Source organism: Sesamum indicum, linkage group LG5, assembly GCF_026168435.1.
Source record: "Sesamum indicum cultivar Baizhima isolate 11 linkage group LG5, ASM2616843v1, whole genome shotgun sequence".
Lineage (NCBI taxonomy): Eukaryota > Viridiplantae > Streptophyta > Magnoliopsida > Lamiales > Pedaliaceae > Sesamum > Sesamum indicum.
Genome location: NC_142661.1, coordinates 17,691,972 through 17,714,787, shown reverse-complemented (window position 1 = coordinate 17,714,787; position 22,816 = coordinate 17,691,972). Strand labels below are relative to the sequence as shown.

General features: G+C 38.3%; 3 protein-coding genes and 1 pseudogene across 15 annotated transcripts; 3 read left to right on the top strand and 1 right to left on the bottom strand.

Moving 5' to 3' along the window:
- The first annotated feature begins 499 nt into the window (after positions 1–499).
- On the top strand, positions 500–1,666 carry LOC105161785 (F-box protein At5g49610-like). Its single transcript, XM_011079598.1, has one exon. The coding sequence runs from the start codon at positions 500–502 to the stop codon at positions 1,664–1,666; it is 1,167 nt and encodes a 388-aa protein (XP_011077900.1).
- Positions 1,667–1,993: 327 nt separating this feature from the next.
- Positions 1,994–8,901, top strand: LOC105161633 (methyl-CpG-binding domain-containing protein 2). 12 transcript variants are annotated; one of them, XM_011079377.3, is made up of 6 exons: positions 1,995–2,212; positions 5,876–5,974; positions 6,086–6,903; positions 8,050–8,103; positions 8,206–8,378; positions 8,459–8,901. In XM_011079377.3, exons 3-6 carry the CDS (start codon positions 6,230–6,232, stop codon positions 8,665–8,667), a joined length of 1,110 nt encoding a protein of 369 aa, XP_011077679.1. In that variant the 5' UTR covers positions 1,995–2,212; positions 5,876–5,974; positions 6,086–6,229; the 3' UTR covers positions 8,668–8,901. The 12 variants fall into 12 exon arrangements, with proteins under 12 accessions (XP_011077682.1, XP_011077679.1, XP_020549623.1 ...); XM_020693964.2 differs by lacking the exon at positions 5,876–5,974 and adding an exon at positions 5,252–5,316; XM_088880674.1 differs by adding an exon at positions 5,252–5,316 and having other exon boundaries at positions 5,876–6,903.
- Positions 8,902–9,862: 961 nt separating this feature from the next.
- Positions 9,863–12,341, bottom strand: LOC105161632 (cell division cycle 20.2, cofactor of APC complex). The gene is made up of 5 exons (XM_011079373.3): positions 11,945–12,341; positions 11,404–11,679; positions 11,048–11,317; positions 10,378–10,959; positions 9,863–10,279 (listed from the first exon to the last, which is right to left on the bottom strand). The coding sequence occupies exons 1-5, from the start codon at positions 12,044–12,046 to the stop codon at positions 10,136–10,138; spliced, it is 1,374 nt and encodes a 457-aa protein (XP_011077675.1). The 5' UTR covers positions 12,047–12,341; the 3' UTR covers positions 9,863–10,135.
- A 166-nt stretch (positions 12,342–12,507) lies between these two features.
- On the top strand, positions 12,508–17,054 carry LOC105161630 (uncharacterized; annotated as a pseudogene). Its single transcript, XR_016065426.1, has 7 exons — positions 12,508–12,721; positions 13,131–13,736; positions 13,844–14,029; positions 14,160–14,406; positions 14,816–15,406; positions 15,503–15,688; positions 15,817–17,054. The product of XR_016065426.1 is annotated as an uncharacterized LOC105161630 (transcript).
- Positions 17,055–22,816: the final 5,762 nt, after the last annotated feature.

Here is a 22,816-nt window from a genome sequence, read left to right as displayed (position 1 = left end):
TTGATATTTTCTAAGGATGTATGTAATTTTTTAAAAAACAAAGATGGTTAGTATAAATAATATTAATATTTTTTGATTATATATGTAATTATTGAGAGGCCGAGAGGATGATTTATATAAATACACCATAAATTAGAATGCAAATATAATTATTCCTAAAATAAATTATATTAAACGGGAGGAAGTTAACAGGAAACCTATGGAAAGTCTCTTGATCACCTGAAACAACGTTGGTAATAGAATCCTTCACAGCAAGAGATTAATGATTAATTCTACTTAGAGTTTCCTTATTTATAAGCTAGACGTTTCCTAATATGAGTCTGAGTTCATATACATGCATATATCCTACATATACTAGGGATCTTATTCCTAGACCTACTCAAATTATATAAGAAAATCATCAATGTCTTATCCTAGTATAAAATAGGTATTTTGTAACCCCTTTAAACACACATTATTTTTTTTTCCTACACATATTAGTTGTTAAGCTCGATCAACCATGGCGTTCAATGGAGAACTCTTTGACATATTTTCATGGCTGCCAGCGAAGAGCTTGTACAGATTATCGTCAGTTTGCAAATCATCCAAGGAACTGCTGTCTGATGACTTTTTCATTCGAAAACAGTTCAAGAACATGCAGTTGGTCTCGGACAGGGATTTCTTTATCTATCCTGATATCTTCCAGAGGTACAGGATTGGCAACCTGGAGTTCCACGCATTATCCTCCAAGAATTCCAACAGCAGCCTGCCTCTTGAATCCCTGAATTTCTTGGCAAACCATGGCAATATCATCGCTTCCAGCAACGGTCTGCTTTGCTGCAGAAACATCGGTGATGACGAAAACCCGTTGTTTCTTTTCAATCCGACAACTTGGAGCTATTTGCCTATCCCCTTGCCAGATGAGAGATCAACTTTTCGTCTTTTAAACATCGTTTTTGTGTGTGAAAAAGACGAAGACAGCAAAGACGATTTCTTATTGCTGACACTATTTAGCCCTGACGAGTGGGGTGAGAAATTCCATTCCAAGATTTACTCTCCTGAAGAAAGAACTTGGAGGGATGGAGGGAGAGTCGATGTTGGCCAAAGAGATATGAATTTCGAGCATATGGTCAAGCAGAACGGAGTGGTTTACATGGTTTCCAATTGCTTCAACTATTTTGCAAAGGGAAGCAGGTTCTTCTGGCCTTATATTGTGGCTTATGACATCAAGAATTCCAATTCAAGATTCTTGAAAATACCAAAAGGTGCAAGAAAAGGAGTTTGGGACTCCATGCTACGCATATTCAAGTGGGGTAATCATCCCAACAACTCTGAATTTAACTCAATATGTTTGGTTAAATTGTTGAAGAATACTTTCACTGTATGGGTGTTGGTACGTACAAGGTCTTCATATTACTGGAAGCGGGTTTTCAGAATGCGAGTAAAAGCCATGGCATTGGCACTATCTAAAATTGACCATCTTAGGGTGGAAGGTTTTGCCGTTTTCAATGGGAGTTTTCTGATATTTGCAACTGAACGAAAGGTTTATAGTTTCAATCTTATAGATGGGGAAGAAGCCGAAGAAGTTTGTGGGCATCAATTTGGAAACTATGTTCGTTTCGCATCGTTCTCCAGTACTCTTCGTCCATGCGGACCTGGTGCAATAACATTGCCATTGCATGCCTGAGGAATATTGTAGAGCTTATTTTTGAGTTGTTTGGTCTAAATTTTGAAGCAACCTTCTTTAATTTTCTTCCTATCATGAATTTGTTCTTTTAATGTATTAATTTGTTCCAACGACTTCATTACTTTCAACTTTATTAGCATCAGTTAGTATTGAATTATTTAATATTTAAATTTTTAATTTAGAAAAGATCCAAACCCTAATAAAATCGGGTAGAGACATGTAGTATTCGATGCGAAAACCCACCCCTAATTGCACGAGAAGAAGGGATAAAGTACCAAAAAAGTCAATTAATGTATGCTAAATCAGTCGTTGTTAAAATCTACCAACCGTATATAAATGCGTGTAATAAGTTACAACTCTTCCTCTCGTCTTCATCCTCTCCTCCTCCTCTCTCCTCCTCCTCCATCACTTGTCGAGGAGAAGAAAACCTCTGCAACACATTTCACACACACACACAGCATTCTGCGTGCATAGTTGCTCCAGAATCTCAAGTGATTCGAGGGTTTGTTGTTAATTATCGGCTCAGATCTCCTCCAATCCTCATCTGTAATTCTCTCTCCCACTGCCACTTTCAATTTATTTCTTTATTTTATGTAAATACATGTTTGTACGCTTGAATGTGCCGAGTTTTACGAAGGGTTTCTTGCACTAATTCCTGCTTCCTCCCTGTGGATCTTTGGTGCTTAACCCCAAGATCTTTTATCAATTCAGTTTTTCACATTTCGTTTATGTTAACTCATCACATTCTATTTGATCTTCACCGAATCGTTTTGATTATTTTAGGTATGGGTTTTGGTTTACATGCATTTTATATGCCCCTTTTTTTTTTAAAAAAAATTTAATTAATTGGTTGATCATGGGTTTTGAATTGCAGGTGCAGGGTTTCTGAACTCTCTTTTCTTATTTCTTGAAAAAAGAAAATTCCATAAATGCCTCGTTTTGCGCTAGTAGTTGAAAGCTGAATTCTGGCGTTAGGTTTTTAAATTTATATTTTCGAGTATATATTTATATGGTTTGTGTGCCTTGACATTCTGTTTGTGGATGCGTTCTTATCAGATAATACCATATTTAATGTTCCAGAATTTATATGAAAAAGTGGGATGGAATCCACAGGTTTAGTGTTTGAGCTCTGTTCTCGTTCTTGGGTTAATTATGTTAGGTGATTGCCAAAAATATATGATTTTCACGGTGGTGCAATTTTATTCTTTGGGCTTCAAATCCCACTAGGAACGAAGGATGCTGACCAAGTTGACTTAGAATCAATCATTTACCTCAACTTTGTTTCAAGCAACTTTCTTTCCTACCTCTATGAGGTAAATTCAGCAGCAATTAGTTAGTATTTTCATGTCATCCTGAAGAGTTGATCTTGCCATATATTGCTGTCGTTGCCTTATTTTTTGGTTGCTGTCTAAGTTAGCATATATTAATGCATAAAGAGCATACTCTTGAATATTTCCAAAATTTAGCGTGTGAGTTTTGATCTATCTGATTGTACAAGGGTTAATTCCAATTAGAAAAAGGAAGATTATTTTTATATCACCAGGGTATTCTCATTTGAGAAATTGTGGTACAAGAGTTTCAAATTGAAAAAAGTTGAAGGAATTGCTAAGATCAAGAAAACATGTATGACAACATCTTTCAACCACTTTTGACGTTTAGCAAAAATTCACGCGAATGCCTTTAATGTTTCTTGGCTCTTCATATGTCATGTTTCTGTTGTTACTTGATACCTAGTTCCTTTGTATTGAAGGTGCACTCAAGGATTTCCACCGTCTCCTCTTGTAACATGCTATTGAATGCTACCATTTCTTTTTTCTTTGCCACCTATACATTGCCTGCAGTATCCGTAGTTTATTGGAAGTAGAGATGGTCATAAATGCTTCAGTTCATTCTTTAAACACCTGATTTCTGAATGCTAATTTTGTTGCAAGTAGGTATTGGTATCACCATTATATTATAAATTTGTGATGGAAATTGCATCCAAGAATCTTTTGCCGCAAGGACGTTCAGTAGGATCTGTGTAATTGTTGCTTATTGTATCTATATGTACATGCAAATACATGCATCCATTTATACAATATGGACAAGAGATACATACTCGTAAACAAGCGTTTGTATATACATTGTTTACTTTTACAGTCAAAGGTGCAAGTTAGTGAGATTGACAAAATATGTTTTGAAATCTGATTTTGTTAGTTCTCATGTTTTGGCCCCTTCATTCTTGTTCGCTTATAGTTATTTCTCCAGCTACATTGACAGAATTAAAATGCAAAGAATAGGAAAATTATCATTCTTTTTTTCATGATTCAATGTGCATTTGTTTAATATTTTGTTTTCAAATGGTCAATTCTCTCCACCTGCCCATTCTCCATGTGTGTGCAAGCATGAGGGTGGCACATACATGCATCAATTCTTAGATGGAAAGGAAGACACTGCTACTGTTTGCATATTTATCTATTAACATTGCATATTTACATTTTTTTAGAGATATTAATAGATATTGTTGATTTGCCATTCAATTATCTGAAATTCATTTACCTCTGTCCCTCTCTCCCCAAACCTTTTTTCTTTTTAATCATGTGCATTTATTTTAATGTGCTTAAGGACCAAAGGGGATGAGAACATCTTACTGAAAGAGTCCTGAAGAAAAATACCAGGAAAAAGATGGTTATCTAGATTTATTTTGCATGTTGCTTCATATTCTTATTGGCAGTTAGCCTCTAGTAACATCAACGCCAGTGAGGATGGATCACAAAAGTACACATTATTAAATAAACTTTGCAGTTTGCAATTATTACTTCTTGAAATGTTTTCGAAGTTGTGAAGTTCACTGACAGCAGGTTCTCCTTGGTTAGGAGAAGTCTTGGGTTTCTGATTATGGTCTTACATGTTAGTGTTACTTGAACATCCGTTGTATCCTTTCTGCCTGCTGACAACCTATTGACTTTAATAATCTGGCAAACAGCATTGGTTCGTTCATAATGTCATGTTTGGCTGCTTTGGCATATTGATACAAATTTTATCGACACAGGTCTTGAAGATTCCCATGCTATTAATTATCCTGAAGAGGATAAGAATACATATGGCTCTTTATCAGATGGTTCTCAGAATTTAGAGTTCTGAGGTTAATTAAAATTGCACTTTGTGAATAGAAGCAATATATTAGCTCTAGATCCTCTCTTTAAGGATTTCCTAAAAGTCCATCATGAATTCTAAGGATACAAAGCTAAGGTGACTTTCCATCTTTGGTTTACAATTTTTGACTTCATTAAACACTATGTGAACACGATTTCTAAGCACAAGGAGTGGTTGTATGAGTTAAATCATGCTACCTTGTCAATGTAACTGGAGGAGAATATTGAATCACAAGGTGCTTATTTAATGTTTTACTTCCTAGGTTTATTAGGCTACACAACCTGTATAACTAACCAAAAAAGAAAAAAAATGTATTGGTATGTTGAAAGATTCATGAATCTATTACTCTATCACAAAGTTATGAGTTCTTCTCGTAAGTTGATTGTTTATGCTAATCACTCAATTTGTTGTTTAATCGCCATCAACTTTTATTTGCTTGTAAAATTGCAGGATTCTTTTCTAGTGATTTCCAGTGAGTCTAGAGGAAGCAAAACTTGCTTCCACCATCATCTGAGGTTGGGCTTCTTAGATAAATGTGGCAAGAACACTTTTAGGCAGATAATTGAGGCTCTTTTATGCATTCATATATCAGCACATATAGTAAATTTTAGGCTATTAAGTAGTTGAAGTTTTATTTTGAGAAAGTACCTTTCATCCTTAGCTTGCCTTTATTCAGCTTGTAGCATTAACTTGTTTTTGCAATTAAGTAGTTATACATCACAAGCATGTAGCAGTATCTGGCTTCTCATTTGGATACTAGGTATAGAAATATGTCTAAAAACCTTTGAATACTTATTGAGTGATAATTATGCTCCCCGTATGGTCCAACTATAAATAGAAAATATGATCTTACTTGTTTATTCATCTGGCCCTCGAGTTCAACCATTGCAATTGTTCGGGTAAACTATTTGGTGATTCTCATGTTGTACTACTATTGATTTGTGATTTATTTTGTGCACTTTTGTCAATGTAAGTTTTCATCTATTATAATTTTCCATGGTTTATGTGAATTTTTACTTCTGTATCTGAATAAAAGCTTATGCTTATTCATTTCTTCTTTTCCTATTTTTGCAGAAGAAATTTGTGTCTTTTACTACATCTACCTTGGTTTATGACATTCCTTCTTCTCTTTCTTTTCTCCATCTACCATGATTCATATGGTTCCTTAAATTGGTAATTGCCCTGAGATGAAGATACAGTTGTGGTTATTCTGACTATAATGGGCATGGACCCTTTGGAATCTCATGGCAAGTAGATTATAACTTATTCATTCTGTATTGACAGTTATTGAAGCTGTTCTTGGGGTAAAAGATATCATATGTCATGACTTTCTAGTACATTATGTCTTTGAGAGTTTTGCAAGCTCTGGAACCATATCCAAAGATAAATGACATATGGTTTCATGATTATACTCGAGACACTTAGGTGATGACAGAGAGAGCAATGCAGCGGCCAGCATTAAAACTTACCATCAAGTTGAAGGGTGAGAATACCGTTGATAATTCTTTGACCACCGATGATCACTTGAATAAGGTGGAAGGAGAACCCAGTGCCTCAGATAGTTCTAATCTTCCCGGCAGCCTGGCGATCAATTCTCAGGATAAAGTAGATGTTAGTTCTGCAGGAGGGTTGGAAAACAATCATAGTGTGGAGGATGACGAAAATCCATCTGAAAATTCCCAATATCAATTGGTGCTTTATGATCCTACATCCAATGGTGCTGGTGAAACTGAAACCATTGTGGATGCCGTTGCTCATCAACCTCCACCCTTTTCAAGACGACATCCCTCTTCAAATCAGACACCAAGAGTTTTGCCATCTGTAGGGGCCTTCACTGTTCAATGTGCCAACTGTTTTAAATGGAGGCTCATTCCAACAAAGGAGAAGTATGAGGAAATACGAGAGCTTATTATGGAACAACCCTTCTTCTGTGAAACAGGTCGAGAATGGCGGCCTGATATATCATGTCATGATCCACCTGATATAGTCCAAGATGGCAGTAGGCTTTGGGCAATCGACAAACCTAGCATTGCTCGGCCCCCTCCTGGGTGGCAAAGACTTTTGAGATTCAGAGGCGAAGGAGGCACCAAATTTGCAGATGTGTACGTGTTCTATTTCTTTTCGTTCTGTGTTCTATTTCCTTTCGTTCTACGTTCTATTTCTTTTCTTTTTGTGTTTGTTCTGTCCTTCTGCTTAAAGGTGCATTAATGCTTTGATCTGTTTGTGGGCAACCCAAGGATGACCAATGCTTTTGAGAAATTATATCTGGATTTCAAGGAAATAGGTGAACAGAAGAAATTTAACTAATTTAGCACCTATTTATATTGAAACATCAGTTTAATACCACCATAATAGGACCCCATTCTATCAGATGAAGAGCACATATTAGTAGGAGTCATTACACAAGTGTATAGTGTTTTCTTCTCCATGCTGTGTGTTGAACTTTTAAGAAAGGTATCCTAGAAACTAGCATTGGGGGATAAATGGAAATAAGGTTTGCTTAAGCCGAACTGGAAAAGAAAAATATCATTTCCTTATCAATGACAATAATATAAGTTTCAGAGAGTATGCTTTCTATTTATCTGTCACTAGTTCTGAATTGATCTTTTCTCGACCTTGTTAATAGATATGAGACCGAACGCTCAAGTGAATTCTGTAGTGTTCACCAGACAAACCTAATTAGGATTTCAATGAGGCTGTGAACCAGGGATTCTTGTGAGAAAAGATAACTAACTTGTTTCGTACTTTCGATGCTGAGTATAAAACTTTACATGGAGATGAATCAGAGGAACCGAAGAAGAGATTTTTGATGCTCTTGAAGGAATTTATTCGAAAGAAGAGGAGCAGTCCTTTTTCTAGTCCCGATAAGCAGCTAACAACTGTATCAAAATTTTCCTGGGCATTGAAACATTAGAGTGTCACGAATATTGATAATGATAGAAAGAAACATTGTGAGACTTCTACATAATTCTTTTAAGGGACTGCATCTGCTGTCTCTTAAAGGGTAGAGATGTTTACCAAACTTGGCCTGTTTTCTGGAGTTCTTGAAAGAGGACAAGAACATGAACCAACTCGAGTATCTTCACTTAACATATTGCTGAACATGATGTATACAAACTTGATTTTTCTGATCCTTTGATTTCCTGCATCAATTTTTTACGCTAATACAGTTTATGCTCCTAAGGTCATTTATATGGTAAAAAGCGATGGACTTCTAATTCTTGTCATCTTTTAATAAATCATTACAGGTATTATGTTGCACCATCAGGCAAGAGACTTCGTTCCATGGTGGAAATTCAAAAGTATAATCTCTTCACGATAACTATGAAATAGCTATAGGTCTTGGCTGTGATCAGTGTTTTCCTGACATTTCATTGTGGGATTTGATGATGCTCTCTTTGCAGGTACCTTGACGAACACCCAGAGTACATAGAAGAAGGCATTAACTTGTCACAGTTCTCCTTCCAAATCCCTAGACCTTTGAAAGAAAACTATGTGAGAAAGCGTCCCCATCGTGTCGCACCTGCAAATGATGCTGGTGATCATGGAACCCCTGGATCCTTTGATCCTTCAGAAGGTGACCCAAATTTCTTCATTTTGTTTTGTATATGAAGTCAGAGATGTCAGTTGATAATGCAACTTTTGTTGATGTTGCAGTTCGTCCGATCACATGGGTAAGCCCCGATGTCGACACAGACTTGCAGCTGAGCGGGCCAGGGCTTTCGATGAACCATTCCGAGGATCCAGGCTTGAAGCTTGAAACCCAATCAACAAAAAGGAAAAGGACACCATCCAAACGGAAGAGCAACGGCGACTTAGTTAATAGCCAAAATGAGGTCAATTTGGAAGAGTCTCATGAGCTTTGATATCTTGTTTATACCGCCTGAAATCCGATGTACAAGCTCATGTTCAACAAACTTTGCACCTGAGTACTTATATCCGGAAAGAAACTTATGGTTTACAGGGAACTATTTGCAGGTTTTGCAATTTTTGTAGTGAATAGTTGGGTGTATGATCAATGTATATACATGAAATTAATTTCATGAATACATGTATTGTAAATATTTTTTGTGAAAATACATTTGTTTGTGTTGTTTCAAGTTGTAGTTTTGTCCTTGTAATAACAAAGAGAATATGCAATGGATATGGATATGGATATGGCTGCCTCCTCACCCATTTTTTCTGCCCTCATCTTCGAATCGCCCCGGCCTCCGTTTTCCCAATAATTTCCACGATTCTTTGTCAACCGGAATTTTGTTCTTCCGTTTTTCTCTCTTTCCCGTTCTTTCTCTATTTTCCCATATTGCAAATTGCTATCAAATAATTTCGTAAGATTCAGGACAGAGTTGTGATTTGTCTTTGTTACACCTGAGGCAAATCAATTGTCTGCATCGACGTGGCAGAGAGATGGAGGAGGGTGGATCGCCGCATACAAAGCTTAACATTTCTGGTCAACTAGTTTAAGTGAGTTTTCTTGACTTTAAGAAATGCTGCTATGTGGCATGGACCGTGACATAGATTGCTAGAGTAATGCGTACGCCTTCAAATTTATTGCATGTGAATAGAATTACTTTAATGCATTTTTTTTGTTTTAATTATTTTAAGAAATGTATCGGGAGGCCATAGAACGCATCTGTAGATGATAATTTGGTTATGCACATTTCATGTTACCCTTCAAGAAAGGATGGCATGAATCAGAAGGTCAATTTTTCCTATGTTTGAAGTGACAAAATTGCTGTTAGACATTTAAAATTTGTTGATTCGACCTAATTGTGATCTTAAAATGAATTTGGTTTTTTTTTTAAAATCTAATTACAATAGAATAAAAAAATCATACAATTCGATCATTTTTATACATATAGCTCTCCTAAATATCAAGTATATTAAAGTTAATTTATGCAAGCAGGATTGGTTTGATTTTGATAGACAGAGTTCGACAGTCGTCTCTGATCACCGTGTGTCTGGTATTAAACAGCAACCAGAGAGCAAATCCACAACAGGTAGGTAAAAGAAAGACTTGAGATCTTCAAAGAAGATAAACTAAATGAAAATAAGAGAGAATTGAAGTTGGGTGAAATGTTCTGCATTATGAACTAAGAGTATATGAGTTTAGCAAATATTTGTCACGATGTGTGACTAGCCAACAGAATTTGTACACAGTCTACACTTTTATATACAATGCAATTCAGAAGTATTCCAACTTTACAGGCAAAAAGGGCAAATATCCGGTCACGATGCATTCTGGTAGTCTGGTTAGAGCCTGTGAGAGGATAAAAATTCTAAGAGATAGAATAGGCTTCTATGATTCATCATTCTAATACTTGTTACTACCAATTATCTGATGCGGTTCAAGTGAGCAAATGGTTCTGAACTTGTCTTTGCTGCAGGCTTAGCAGCCACTTCGGGTGTCCCAAAAACATTCCAAAATCTGAGAGTCTCATCCCCTGCTGCAGATGCAACTGTGCATCCATCTGGGCTCTGAAAAATGTACACAATGACAACACAAGGAAATTGGATTAAGTTCGCTATAGATCAACCACCAAGATATGATTTCATACACATGATATAATCAGTACCTGAGACATGAAAAGAACTCGTGACGTATGACCAGTGAGCTCTGCTATCTTCACCATTGAAGGGTATTTCCAGAGAGTGAGCTGATTCTGAGTAAAACCGTGAGAGCTAAGCAGTTCACGTTCATTTTTGTTCCACAGAAGAGCACAAACCTGTGAGCCTGTGTCTACTGAGTTCAAGCATGCACCGGTATGCGTGTTCCAGAACTTTATGCACCTGTCTCCTCCACCTCCACCAGAGGCCAATAAGTTACCCTGGAAAGGACACCATGCAAGTGCTTTAACAGCAGCTGTATGCTCCTCAAGCCTGTGAAGCCACTGTGTCGGGGCATTTGATGAGGCCATGGATCTATCCCATATGTGGAGGAGATTATCATTTCCACCACTAGCTAATTGCTGGCCAGATGCTGACCATTTAAGGCCACAAACTTCTTGATGATGTCCCTGATAAGTTTCGACAATGTGTGCTCTCACTCTGACATCATTATTAATGATCTGACCGTCCATCCCTCCGGTTGTCAAAATGTGATTGTTCCAATCCAAAGCACCAACACGTGACCTATGACCCCCTCTCAAAGTTCTCAGCTGCAGCACAAATATGTAGTAGGGTGAAAATTTGATCAACTTTAAGATAACAGAAAACAATTGACAAGATGAACTATAAAGTGCTAACCAGTCTATTAGCTGTGGAATCCCATAGCTGAACCTCAGAGTTGTTGAGACCCACAGCAATATGCCTTCCATCAGGAGCCCATTTGACACTAGTCACTGGACCATTTTCTTCATCAACAGTAACAAGTTCTGAGGTAGTTCCTTCAGAAGCATCCCACAAATATACTGTGTGTCCAAGAGCAATGGAAAGAACATTGCTGCTGCCCCAATCTAGTAAATTCAAATAGTAATCATCCACAAGATCAGGGGCATCTAGTGTCCTTTCAGAAGTCTGCATGAACATATTTAAATGAGTCAACAATTTAGTAAATACTGCAATTGAGCTCAACACAAAACGTATTCATATTTAGCACCAACCTGGGGGATGTGCCGACAGGGTTTGGCAGATTTGACTTGATGAGCAGCTGATGAGAACTCATTTGGAATGGCCTCCACTGGGCTCGGTGGCTTATTCTTGAAAGCCAAAATCCGGGTCCTGTTCATGTTAAAAGTTTCCGCAAGCTGCTTCCTGTATGCCTTTCTGGATGGAGAAGAGCCCACAGCTGGATTTTCCTTACCTTTCTTCCCATCTGTAAGCATGTAATGTGCATAGTCGAAATCCATTGCCGATCTGTTTGGTATGAACCGATCCAACTGTGGACCAGGCAGAGTATATAAATGTTATTGAGTTCTTTTATATAGAATCATACAATGAGCACACAAATTTAACACTATAATCCATATTTGGATTCTCAGGGTAATCAGTAATGTCTAACTCCTGATATTATTATGAAGCAGATTCAAGATCGACTATTTCAACATACTAAAAAATCCGAGAGCCCAAATTGTTTTAACAACTAAAAAATCACCCACGTCCTAGAATTAACACAATATAGCTGTTAGGACAACAAGGGCATACGTTTTCCCTCGAATTTCTTCTTTGGAGTAACTGTTCTTGAAGCGGGCATCGCGATTTAGTCTTGTTCGAGGATGCAGATGAATTTATCGCTCCTGTTTCCATACGTTAGCAGAAAAAAACACAAAGCAAAAAGAACCAAAACAATGTATGTACGTATATTTTTGGTGTGTGTGAGCGTTTCCTACAAACAGATAGAAATCAAATGCGCTGCAAAAACAAAAACAAAACAGTGTAACAGAAGCCTGCAAAAATAAGTAATTAGTATAGAACAGTTGAAGATTGAATTTAATTAAAGTAAGGATAAACAATAGAACAAGTAACACTAAAAACGAATAAACTAGAGAGAAACGATAGGAGATGATTGGGTTGCTGATTGATACGAATAAATCGGTCGAATTGGGTTTATATACGAATTCAATTTCCTGATGCTTCTGGCGGCGAGTGTGTGTGTGTGTGATTTGCAACGGTAACATTCCCAGGAAAGAGCCGTTGGGATGCAAATTTCAAAAGCCCAACGGTCATATTTCGTGTGGGTATATATATATATATATATGGTACTTTCACTTCGCATTACAAGAAACCCCTGCTCCTCCCCCTCCCATCCCCCTCCCCTCTCCCCAAACAAGAAGAAAACGGTAATCTGAAGTCCCCAATTCCGGAGCAATGGATTTCCAGAAACTTACAAGGAGAGAATTGCAAGCTCTCTGCAAGAAGAACAAAATTCCTGCAAACATGACCAATGCTGCCATGGCCGACGCTCTGAAAGCTCTCCAGCTCGTAAGTTTATTTATCCATTATTCAAATTTTGAGAGCGCTCAGTTTCTTGTTTTCCTGTTTGATTTGTCTTGTATTTTGTAATATAATCTTGCCCTAAGAATTTGTTCCGGATTTTCCAGTGCTTTGTTCAGGTTTCTGGCCTTTAACTGCTTAACTTAATCTGATTAAATTAATTCTTTTAACTGGCATGTATTGAAATTATATCTGGAATTATGTTTATTTTTCTGAAAATTTTGTTTGAGGTTTTGAGCTTAACCAGGCATTTATACATGGACGGATTCAGGGTTTTACATTCTTACTTAAATGTTGTCTTCTGTCTCTGTTACTGCTCTGTTTTTTCTTTTAAATATTTTTTTCACTTTGTATTATTCCTTATTTCGAGAAAATTATTTTGATTTGTGATTGGCAGGTTGAAGGAATTGAAGAATTGACGCAGCTGTCTCAATCTGAAACTGCACAATCATCCACTGAATCACCAGTGAGATGCGAGGTAACGTCTCCCTATGTGCCTCCAACTGGTGGCAGAAGCACACGCCGGAGAAATGTTGCAAAAGAAGAGCCTGAATCTGTGAAGCCAATGACTAGGACTCGGCGTACGGCTTGCAAGACCCTAGTTAAAGATGCTGATGAATCACAGGATGATGTAACCGAAACTCCAGCATTGGTGGCGCAAACTAATAGAAAGAAGAGTCAGATGGCCTCGGCCTGTCGGAAAATGGATTCCCAGTTGATGGAATGTGTAGAGGAGGAAAAGAAAGATGTTTCAATAACTCCTGCTCCAATGGGAGTTACTAGCCGAACAAGAAGGGTGAAGGAAGAGAGTGCGGTTCAGAAAGTGTATAGCACACGAGGTCAGTTAGGTTGGCGGAGAAGAATGTGGAGAAGTTGAATGTGGCGGAAAATGAAGGGTCTGAGCATTTCAAGAAGGAATTGCTTACTAAAGATGCTGGTGAAGATGAGGATATGACTTTGAAAGAAGGCCCGAATGATTCTGATGAAGTATCAGAAATTACTGGTATCTGTTCTTTCAGGGACTTATAAAATGCATTAAATCACGAGTGATGTTTACATGTTTAATACTATATTGCTTGTTGTATGACCCTCTAAGTTTTCAATTTGCAGGTACCGATGCAAGCACAACTGCAGATGAGAGTTCTCAGGAGAAAGATAAATCAGAAGTTGTTTCAGCTGAAGAACAGGTTATATCAATGGTTCAAGAGATCGAAGTGGCACCAGGCCTGCACTTTGAGGCAGATGGTCCTAAGCCAGAGGTGAAGGAGAATAGTGATGTGGAAAATGAGGAAACAGGTATTTATTTTGAGACACAAGCTGAAGTTAATGAAAGTGAAAGTGTGTGTGTTCCTTGGTCTGTCTTTGTAATTTTTATGAGCCAAATGATCTATTACTATCTTGTTTACATATAAAAATTCTTGTGCAGGATCTTATGATGTTTGTACATCTGAGATTGAAGTTACAGTTGAAAACACAGAAGAAAATGATCTACATTCCCAGGAAAGAGCCGTTGGGATGCCCAACGGTCATATATATATACAAGAAACCCCTCCCCCTCCCCCTCCCCGGAGCAGTGGATTTCCAGAGACTTACAAGCTCTCTGCAAGAAGAACAAAATTCCTGCAAACGTGACCAATGCTGCCATGGCCGACGCTCTGAAAGCTCTCCAGCTCGTAAGTTTATTTATCCATTATTCAAATTTTGGGAGCGCTCAGTTTCATGTTTTCCTGTTTGATTTTTCTTGTATTTTGTAATATAATCTTGTCCTAAGGATTTGTTCCGGATTTTCCAGTGCTTTGTTCAGGTTTCTGGCCTTTAACTGCTTAACTTGATCTGATTAAATTAATTCTTTTAACTGGCATGTTGAAATTATATCTGGAATTGTGTTTATTTTTCTGAAAATTTTGTTGATGTTTTGAGCTTAACCAGCCATTTGTACATGGATGGATTCAGGGTTTTACATTCTTACTTAAATGTTGTATTCTGTCTCTGTTACTGCTCTGTTTTTTTTTTCTTTAATATTTTTTTCACTTTGTATTAATTCCTTATTTTGAGAAAATTATTTTGATTTGTGATTGGCAGGTTGAAGGAATTGAAGAATTGATGCAGCTGTCTCAATCGGTAAATCATCAACTGAATCACCAGTGAGATGCGAGGTAACGTCTCCCTATGTGCCTCCAACTGGTGGCAGAAGCACACGCCGGAGAAATGTTGCAAAAGAAGAGCCTGAATCTGTGAAGCCAATGACTAGGACTCGGCGTACGGCTTGGGGGTTAAAGATGCTGATGAATCACAGGCTGATGTAACCGAAACTCCAGCATTGGTGGCGCAAACTAATAGAAAGAAGAGTCAGATGGCCTCAGCCTGTCGGAAAATGGATTCCCGGTGGATGGAATATGTAGAGGAGGAAAAGAAAGATGTTTCAATGACTCCTGCTCGAATGGGAGTTACTAGCCGAAGAAGAAGGGTGAATGAAGAGAGTGCGGTTCAGAAAGTGTATACGTCGGTCAGTTAGGTTGGCGGAGAAGAATGTGGAGAAGTTGAATGTGGCGGAAAATGAAGGGTCTGGGCTTTTCAAGAAGGAATTGCTTACTTAAAGATGCTGGTGAAGATGACGATATGACTTTGAAAGAAGGCCCGAATGATTCTGATGAAGTATCAGGAATTATACTGGTATCTGTTCTTTCAGGGACTTATAAAATGCATTAAATCACGATTGTTTAACCTTATATTGCTTGTTGTACGACCCTCTAAGTTCTCAATTTTCAGGTACCAATGCAAGCACAACTGCAGATGAGAGTTCTCAGGAGAAAAATAAATCAGAAGTTGTTTCAGCTGAAGAACAGGTTATATCAATGGTTCAAGAGATCGAAGTGGCACCAGGCCTGCACTTTGTGGCAGATGGTCCTAAGCCAGCGGTGAAGGAGAATAGTGATGTGGAAAATGAGGAAACAGGTATTGATTTTGAGACACAAGCTGAAGTTAATGGAAGTGAAAGTGTGTGTGTGTTCCTTGGTCTCTTTGTAATTTTTATGAGCCAAATGATCTATTATCTTGTTTTACATATAACAATTCTTGTGCAGGATCTCACGATGTTTGTACATCTGAGATTGAAGTTAAAGTTGAAAACACGGAAGAACTGAATAGTGAGAAAGAGATAGGACCTCAAGACAAGGCTGCTGTCCACAATTTAGATGTGACCTTGGAGAAATTCACAGAACTCAGATTGCAACAAGCTACAGAGAAGTGTCAACTAGAAAAATGCTGGAGGGATGTTACAGAAGATGATTTCATTGATCATTTGGCTATCTCTGATAAAATTGAAATTCTTCAGCATGACGAAAGCACAAAGGTTGCTGCTGATCTGGTGCGGTCTGATGGTGGAGTGGCGGTGAATAATGCACTTTCCGCTGTAAAGGATTCACCATGCAAGCAACTAGGTGATGAACCAACCTGTTTGACGCCGAGTAAATATTCTGCAAGCAAGGCAACTGCAACAATGAAAATGGTGACGACTGCTTTCACAGATAACAAAGAGAACATTGGTAGTGGCAGTAAATTGGTTCTTGTGAAAGACAGAGTAAAGACAGCTAAAAACAGTGTTGAGAATGCCCACAATTTGAATGAGTTGAGTGTGAGAAAGCTGTCCAAGATGTTGAAGGTAAGCTAGAGATCACCAAGAAGTCAACCAAAAATGACAGTGGCAACGAAAAAGCATTACCAAGACCAGCTCTGCAAGCACTTCCCGTGAACCGATTAGTATATGAAACCCATGACTGATTGCTGCTATGCAAGAATTTGGTTATCCAGGGTCCAGTTAATCATGCAACCCACTTTACTTGGTGTTTAACCAATGTTTTTACCGCATGTTACTCTTGTCTGTTGTCCTGTATTTGTAGTCTTTGGATTATGGTAACTGGCTTTCTCTATAGGTTATGTAGGAGAAAAAATTGAGGGTGAGAAAACATGTTGGTCTTTGATAATTAACATAATTATTACTGAAATTGTGATGTTTCATCAAACAGGAAAACTGAATAAGTGTGCCTTGGAAAAGGCATGTTAGTTTGCTGCTGCTCCCTCCCACTTTAAGACATGGAATTTTGAGTCTTTTCCTAAGGGGTATCCATATCAAGTCTTGTACAGAAAGCTGATGCTTTGTGGATTATGCTTATGCCATTACCTCTTTGGTAATCAAAGCATTGCTCAATAAAAGTTTCACTACTTATACAATACGGCAGGATAATCAAAGCATTGCCTCTTTGCTGATCAAAGCATTGTAATTTTGTTTCAAGTTTCGTGAAATTTTTGAATTAGTTTAAAATTTAGTTGTTTTATGCTGTTTTATCAAAATAATCAAAGTAATTTATCACTTTAATATTAATTTTATAATCATTTTTTCTGCTTTTCAATAATGCAAACTCCCCCAAACAGACAAAAGGACTAATTCAATCCCACTTTTCTAACTTAAGCATTGGAGGGCCTAACCTGTTTTTTTGTTCTCAGAGTCCACTTTTAGAAAGCTCGAAAAGGGTTCAATGACCCAATCTGATGGTATCAAAATTCGACGATCCGATCTCTATCTTGCGACCTGCATCACAAACAAAGAGGAATTTAAATTGCCCATACTGTGAGGGCATACTGTGAGAAACTTATCGAAAATCTAATCAAACCCATACTGTATTATTCGTCATCACTCCAGATGAGATGGAAAATTTCCACACTGGATATCGTGATCAACAAAGTGGTGTTGTTCACTTAATTCTTTCATGCAAGAATTAAGTAACATCCTAGATAATGGAATCTCAATGTATGCAATAACTGAGTAAACATCGAATGAAACTTGAATTATTTATTTTTAACAGATATTTATAATTTTTTTTAGAGACTAGTGACGTGAGTGTAAGGTTTTTATTATTATTATTATTATTATAACTGCAAATTGATGGTGTTGTATTTATGACATCACTCAATGTCTTTATTATTTTGATCGGTAATATTTTAATTCTTTGTATAAAAAAATTATAGAACATTTTGAATTATATAAAAATTATAGATCCGCAGAGTTAATTTCCATCAGCAAACTCCGCAAGTTGTGCTTAGGTAAATGTTAACAGAACCCTCAAAAAGTATTGCTACTACAACTCTCAGGTTGGTGATTAGCTTCTTTAGCTTCTTACTTTTCAAGCATTTTGAATCATCCAAGTATTTTTCAAGACCTTTCCGTTGCTTCATTAGCTTCTTTTTTGTCATAATTTTGATAGGCAAAGAGATATTTCCAAAAAATGAATCATCCAAGTATCACTGGGGATGTACTAACATCAATCCCCAAGGCGCAAACGTTAAATCCAACAGTTATTTGAGAGCTTTCGGTAAGCACTTAATACTAACATTTATAAATATATAAATTTATTACAAATTGTGAACATATATTAAACTCAACTATAAAATATTTTTATTTATTTCGATTGTATTATTTTAAATAATAGATACTTTTCTACAATTTTTAAATTATCCAGTATATTAATTACATAGTATATATTATGCAATCTATTTTATTACTTATAAATTATATAAAAAATTGGTGATTCGATCTCATAATTTAATCTAATAATAATAATAAATAAATAATAAAAAAATTACCGAGCTCGTGCTCGAGCTCGCCAACTCATTGCCGCTCCTAGATAAGATAGGTTGTATGACAAGTTCTCTTTCACATAAATAATGTGGAAGGTTGGCAACAATTAGGTCGAGTTGTTGAGTTTTTTTTTTTTAAATGGTAATTACATATAATTATTTTAATAAATTAAACAATACGTAGATTGGATTAATATATTAATAAAAAGTAATATAAAAGAATATTACATTTATATCTTCTGACTTATTGTTTTTACACAAACCAGTCTGCTTATAGGATAAGTGGAGATTGCGGCGTGAAATACTTGCACACATGATGTTACTAATATTGTAATGTTTTAAAGTATATAATTACTTTTATATATGGTGTATATTGGTAAAAAATATTAACCTGCAAGGGTAAAAAAATAATTTAACATATATGAGGCACATTTTAAACAATGTCACCCACAACACAATATAACTTCCAATACTATTATAAATACCAAAAATATTATTTTTTTAGCCTAACTACTATTCATTGATAGTGATCACTTTTACTAAAAACTCCCTCAAAAATTGTGTTTTCACCGGTGAGTTATCGTGTCATGGGTAAAATTCTCAATTTCATCCCTTCGTGAAAACCTCAACCACATCATTGGCGTTGTCTGTGGGAAAATTTACCTCGACACTGAGTATGCAAATCAGGTCTCAAGCTCAAATGTCCACGATTTGGACGTGATCCGCAACGCCCAAGCCTAAGTGAACGGGGCGGAACAAGACCCGCCTCGCAAACAGTCACCGCCCCAGGAGGTAACCCCCCTGACGCATGAGCAAATACCCCTCAATGGGGAGATTCCCCCACCACGTCGACAATCTCCACCCGCGCCTATTGGGAGAGCACTTCCCCCGGAAGCTCCACTCCAAGAACCGATGATTCAACTGATGCAAGAAGTTTTACTAGCCCTGATACGCGATGCATCTACTTGAGTTGCGGCACTAGCCGTGGCTCAATTTGTAGCGTGACAACCTGCGAACCCTTGCACAAGTTGAGAATTATCCTCGGTTCCCGAGAAGGAGTAAAGGTGGGAAGAAGTGAACAGCAGGATCTCCAGGCCTGAAGTTGCACAAACTCAAGATCAAAATCTCTGCAATCGAGAATCTTCCGCTCCCCCACCATCTAGGGGAGCTGAGGATTCCTACTTGTCGTTAGTCGTAGCCCCTCTAAGACGTAGCCCTTTTGGAACATTCTAGCCGAAGTGCTCCCAGCAGGCCTCAAGGTCTCGAATCTCTCAGAATATGATAGGACAGGAGACCCACAATAACACTTAGACAAATTTTACGCCAAGATTGATTGGTACGATCTGAGTGATGCCGCTTACTGCAAGGTCTTCCGCACCGCGCTCTCAAAGAATGCATTAGCATGGTTCAACCAACTGCCTGCTGGAACTATTTCTAGCCTCGAGCAGTTGATTCAGCGGTTCTTGCATCACTTCTCCAGGAACTAAAACGGCTGCATTTCTATTCACCATCCGCCAAGGGGAGGGCGAGACTTTGAGAGACTACATGCAAAGATTCGTGGATGCAGTGCATGAGGTTCCCTATGTTAATCATGAGTTGTTGGCTAGTATTGTCCAATAGAACCTGCTACGGGGAAGATTCAAGGAGTCCATAGCCGGCAAGCCCCCTAGCACTATGGAAGATTTACTCGTGCGCTCCCAGAAATACATCCATATTGAGGAGTTGAATGCTTTGGATCCATCCCTTAACAGTAAAAGGAAAGGTCGGGAAGAGGAAAAGGATCCGAAGAGGGTCCTCCGGCGGGGTTCGCTCACTATATCCCCTTGAACGCTCCTAGAGGAGAGATATTAGTCGTGGCTGAGCAATAAGGATTAATCAATCAATTGCCGAGAGAAATGAAAGATTACCCTAAGAGGCTCAAGTCCGACAAATATTGTCGTTTCCACTGAGATAGAGGACACACGACGGAGGAGTGCCACTACTTGAAAAATGAGATAGAAAAGCTGATTTAGTGAGGATACTTGAAAGAATACATCAACTAGGGAACGAATCCCCAACCTCAGGATCCAACGTCCACACAAATCGAAAACAGTGACAACTTCCCTATAGTAGGGGTTATCGCCATAAATTTGGGTGGCCCGGCTGGCGATGACTCGGCTAATGCAGGAAAGGCTCTTGCCCGAGCTGCTAGGGGAAACCATGCGCAAACCCCTATTCAAGTTCATAATATTAGTTCGAAACAAGAAGATGAGATTTCATTCAGCCGGCAAGACTTGGACCCAACGAGAAATCAAAACAACGATGTCATGGTCATTTCAGGTACGATCTCCAACTTTTCGGTCAAAAAGATTTTAGTGGATAGTGGGAGTTCAGCAAATATTATATTCCATGATGCATATCTCCACCAAATTGGTAACGTTCCTCGTGGTGAAGACTTCATCCGCCTACAACGTTATCTTGGGGAGACCGAGCTTAAACCTCTTCTAAGGGATAGCGTCTACTTTTCACCCGAAACTTAAATTCCCCACTTCTCACGGCGTGGGGGAGGCTATGGGGGATGAAAGAATGGCAAGAGAATGCTACGTGAATACCTTTAAGAGATCGCATGAAAAACTGAATGAAGCGGCAGATGAAAAAACAGAGAGAAAGATGACTAATATGAGGCATGAGAGGAGAGACGCCCAAAAAAAGTACTTAGGAACAACTTGTGGGGAGAAAAGAGTTGAAGCCGTGGAAGAGTTGAAGATGATCCATCTCTCCCAGACGGCAAGAAGACAACGAAGATAGGCACATCAATGTGCCTGTCCACCGAAGAGAGCTTAACTCGATTTTTGACTGAAAATGAGGAAGTGTTCGCATGGAGCATGATGGATTTCTATGCGATCTCACCTGATGTTATAACTCACCAGCTCAATGTAAATCCGACGCAAAATCTATAAAGCAGAAAAAAAGGATATTCGGGTTGGAGAGAAATCAAACAATAAAAGCGAAAGTGAATAAACTGCTCAAAGCCAAGCATATACGCCTGATACAATACCCCGAGTGGTTAGCTAATGTTGTTGTGGTTCCGAAGCCAAACGGAAAATAGTGTCTCTGTATCGACTTCACAGATTTGAACAAGGTATGTCCAAAGGATCCCTTCCCCCCTCCAACGGATGGACATCTTGGTTGACTCCACCTCCGGATGTGAAATGTTGAGCTTTCCAAACACGTATCAAGGTTACAATCAAATTTCGTTGGCTCCAGAAGATCAAGAAAAAACAAGTTTTATCACGGACCAAGGGATTTTCTGGTACAATGTCATGCCATTCGGCCTGAAAAATGCAAGAGCGACATATCAACGACTTGTCAATCACATGTTTAAAAATTGGATTGGTCGAAATATGGAGGTCTATATAGATGACATGCTGGTTAAGAGCATGAAAGAGCAAGATCACGTCAAGAACCTAAAAGAGTGCTTCCAAATATTTAAAGCTTTTGGCATGAAGTTAAATCCCGCTAAGTGTACCTTTGGGGTGAGGGGAGGAAAGTTTCTCGGGTAAATGATCTCCGGGAGGGGAATAGAAGCAAACCTCGAGAAAATTAGCGCTATCATGAACATGCCCCTACCAAAGTCGGTCAAAGAGGTACAAAAATTCGCGGGGAGATTGGCATCCCTGAATAGATTCATTTAGCGATCCGCAGATAAGGGCCTACATTTCTTCAAGGTCCTTCGCGGCACAGCAAAGTTTGAGTGGAGCAAATCTAGCCAATAAGCATTTGACGAGCTAAAGAGGTATTTGTCTTCACGGTCTTTATTGACGAAACCCAAAACAGGGGAAACCCTCTACCTCTACTTGGCGATTTCGAAAAATGCCATTAGCTCGGTTTTGGTATGCCAGGAAAACAGAGAGCACCACCCGGTGTATTATGTTAGTAGATATTACAGGGAGCTGAATCCAGATACTCCCAAATCTAAAAACTAGCCATCCTTTTAATCCTTGCAGCCAGAAAGTTGAGGTCGTATTTTCAGTTGCACCAAGTGATAGTTTGACAAATCATCCTTTAAAGTAAGTATTGTCGAGTCCAGAGCTTTTTGGGAGGATGGTCAAATGGGTAGTGGAGTTGAGTGAGTTCAGCGTAGAGTTTCACCCCAGACCAGCCATCAAAGCACAAGCGCTAGCTGATTTCCTCGTCGAGTTGGCGTACGACGAGGCAAGTATTTCTACGTCTTCCTGGAGTCTGGACGTCGATGGATCGTCCACATTGGCGGGAAGTGGGGCTGGGATAGTTCTAGAAAGCCCTCAAGGAAACAAGTTTGAGCATGCTATAAAATTGGAATACCCTTCGTCGAACAATGAAGCAAAATACGAGGCATTTTTAACAGAAGGCAAGTTAACTTTAGCTATCGAGGTGAAAAAGATTGTTATCTATAGCGACTCACAATTGGTGGTTAACTAGATCCAGGGA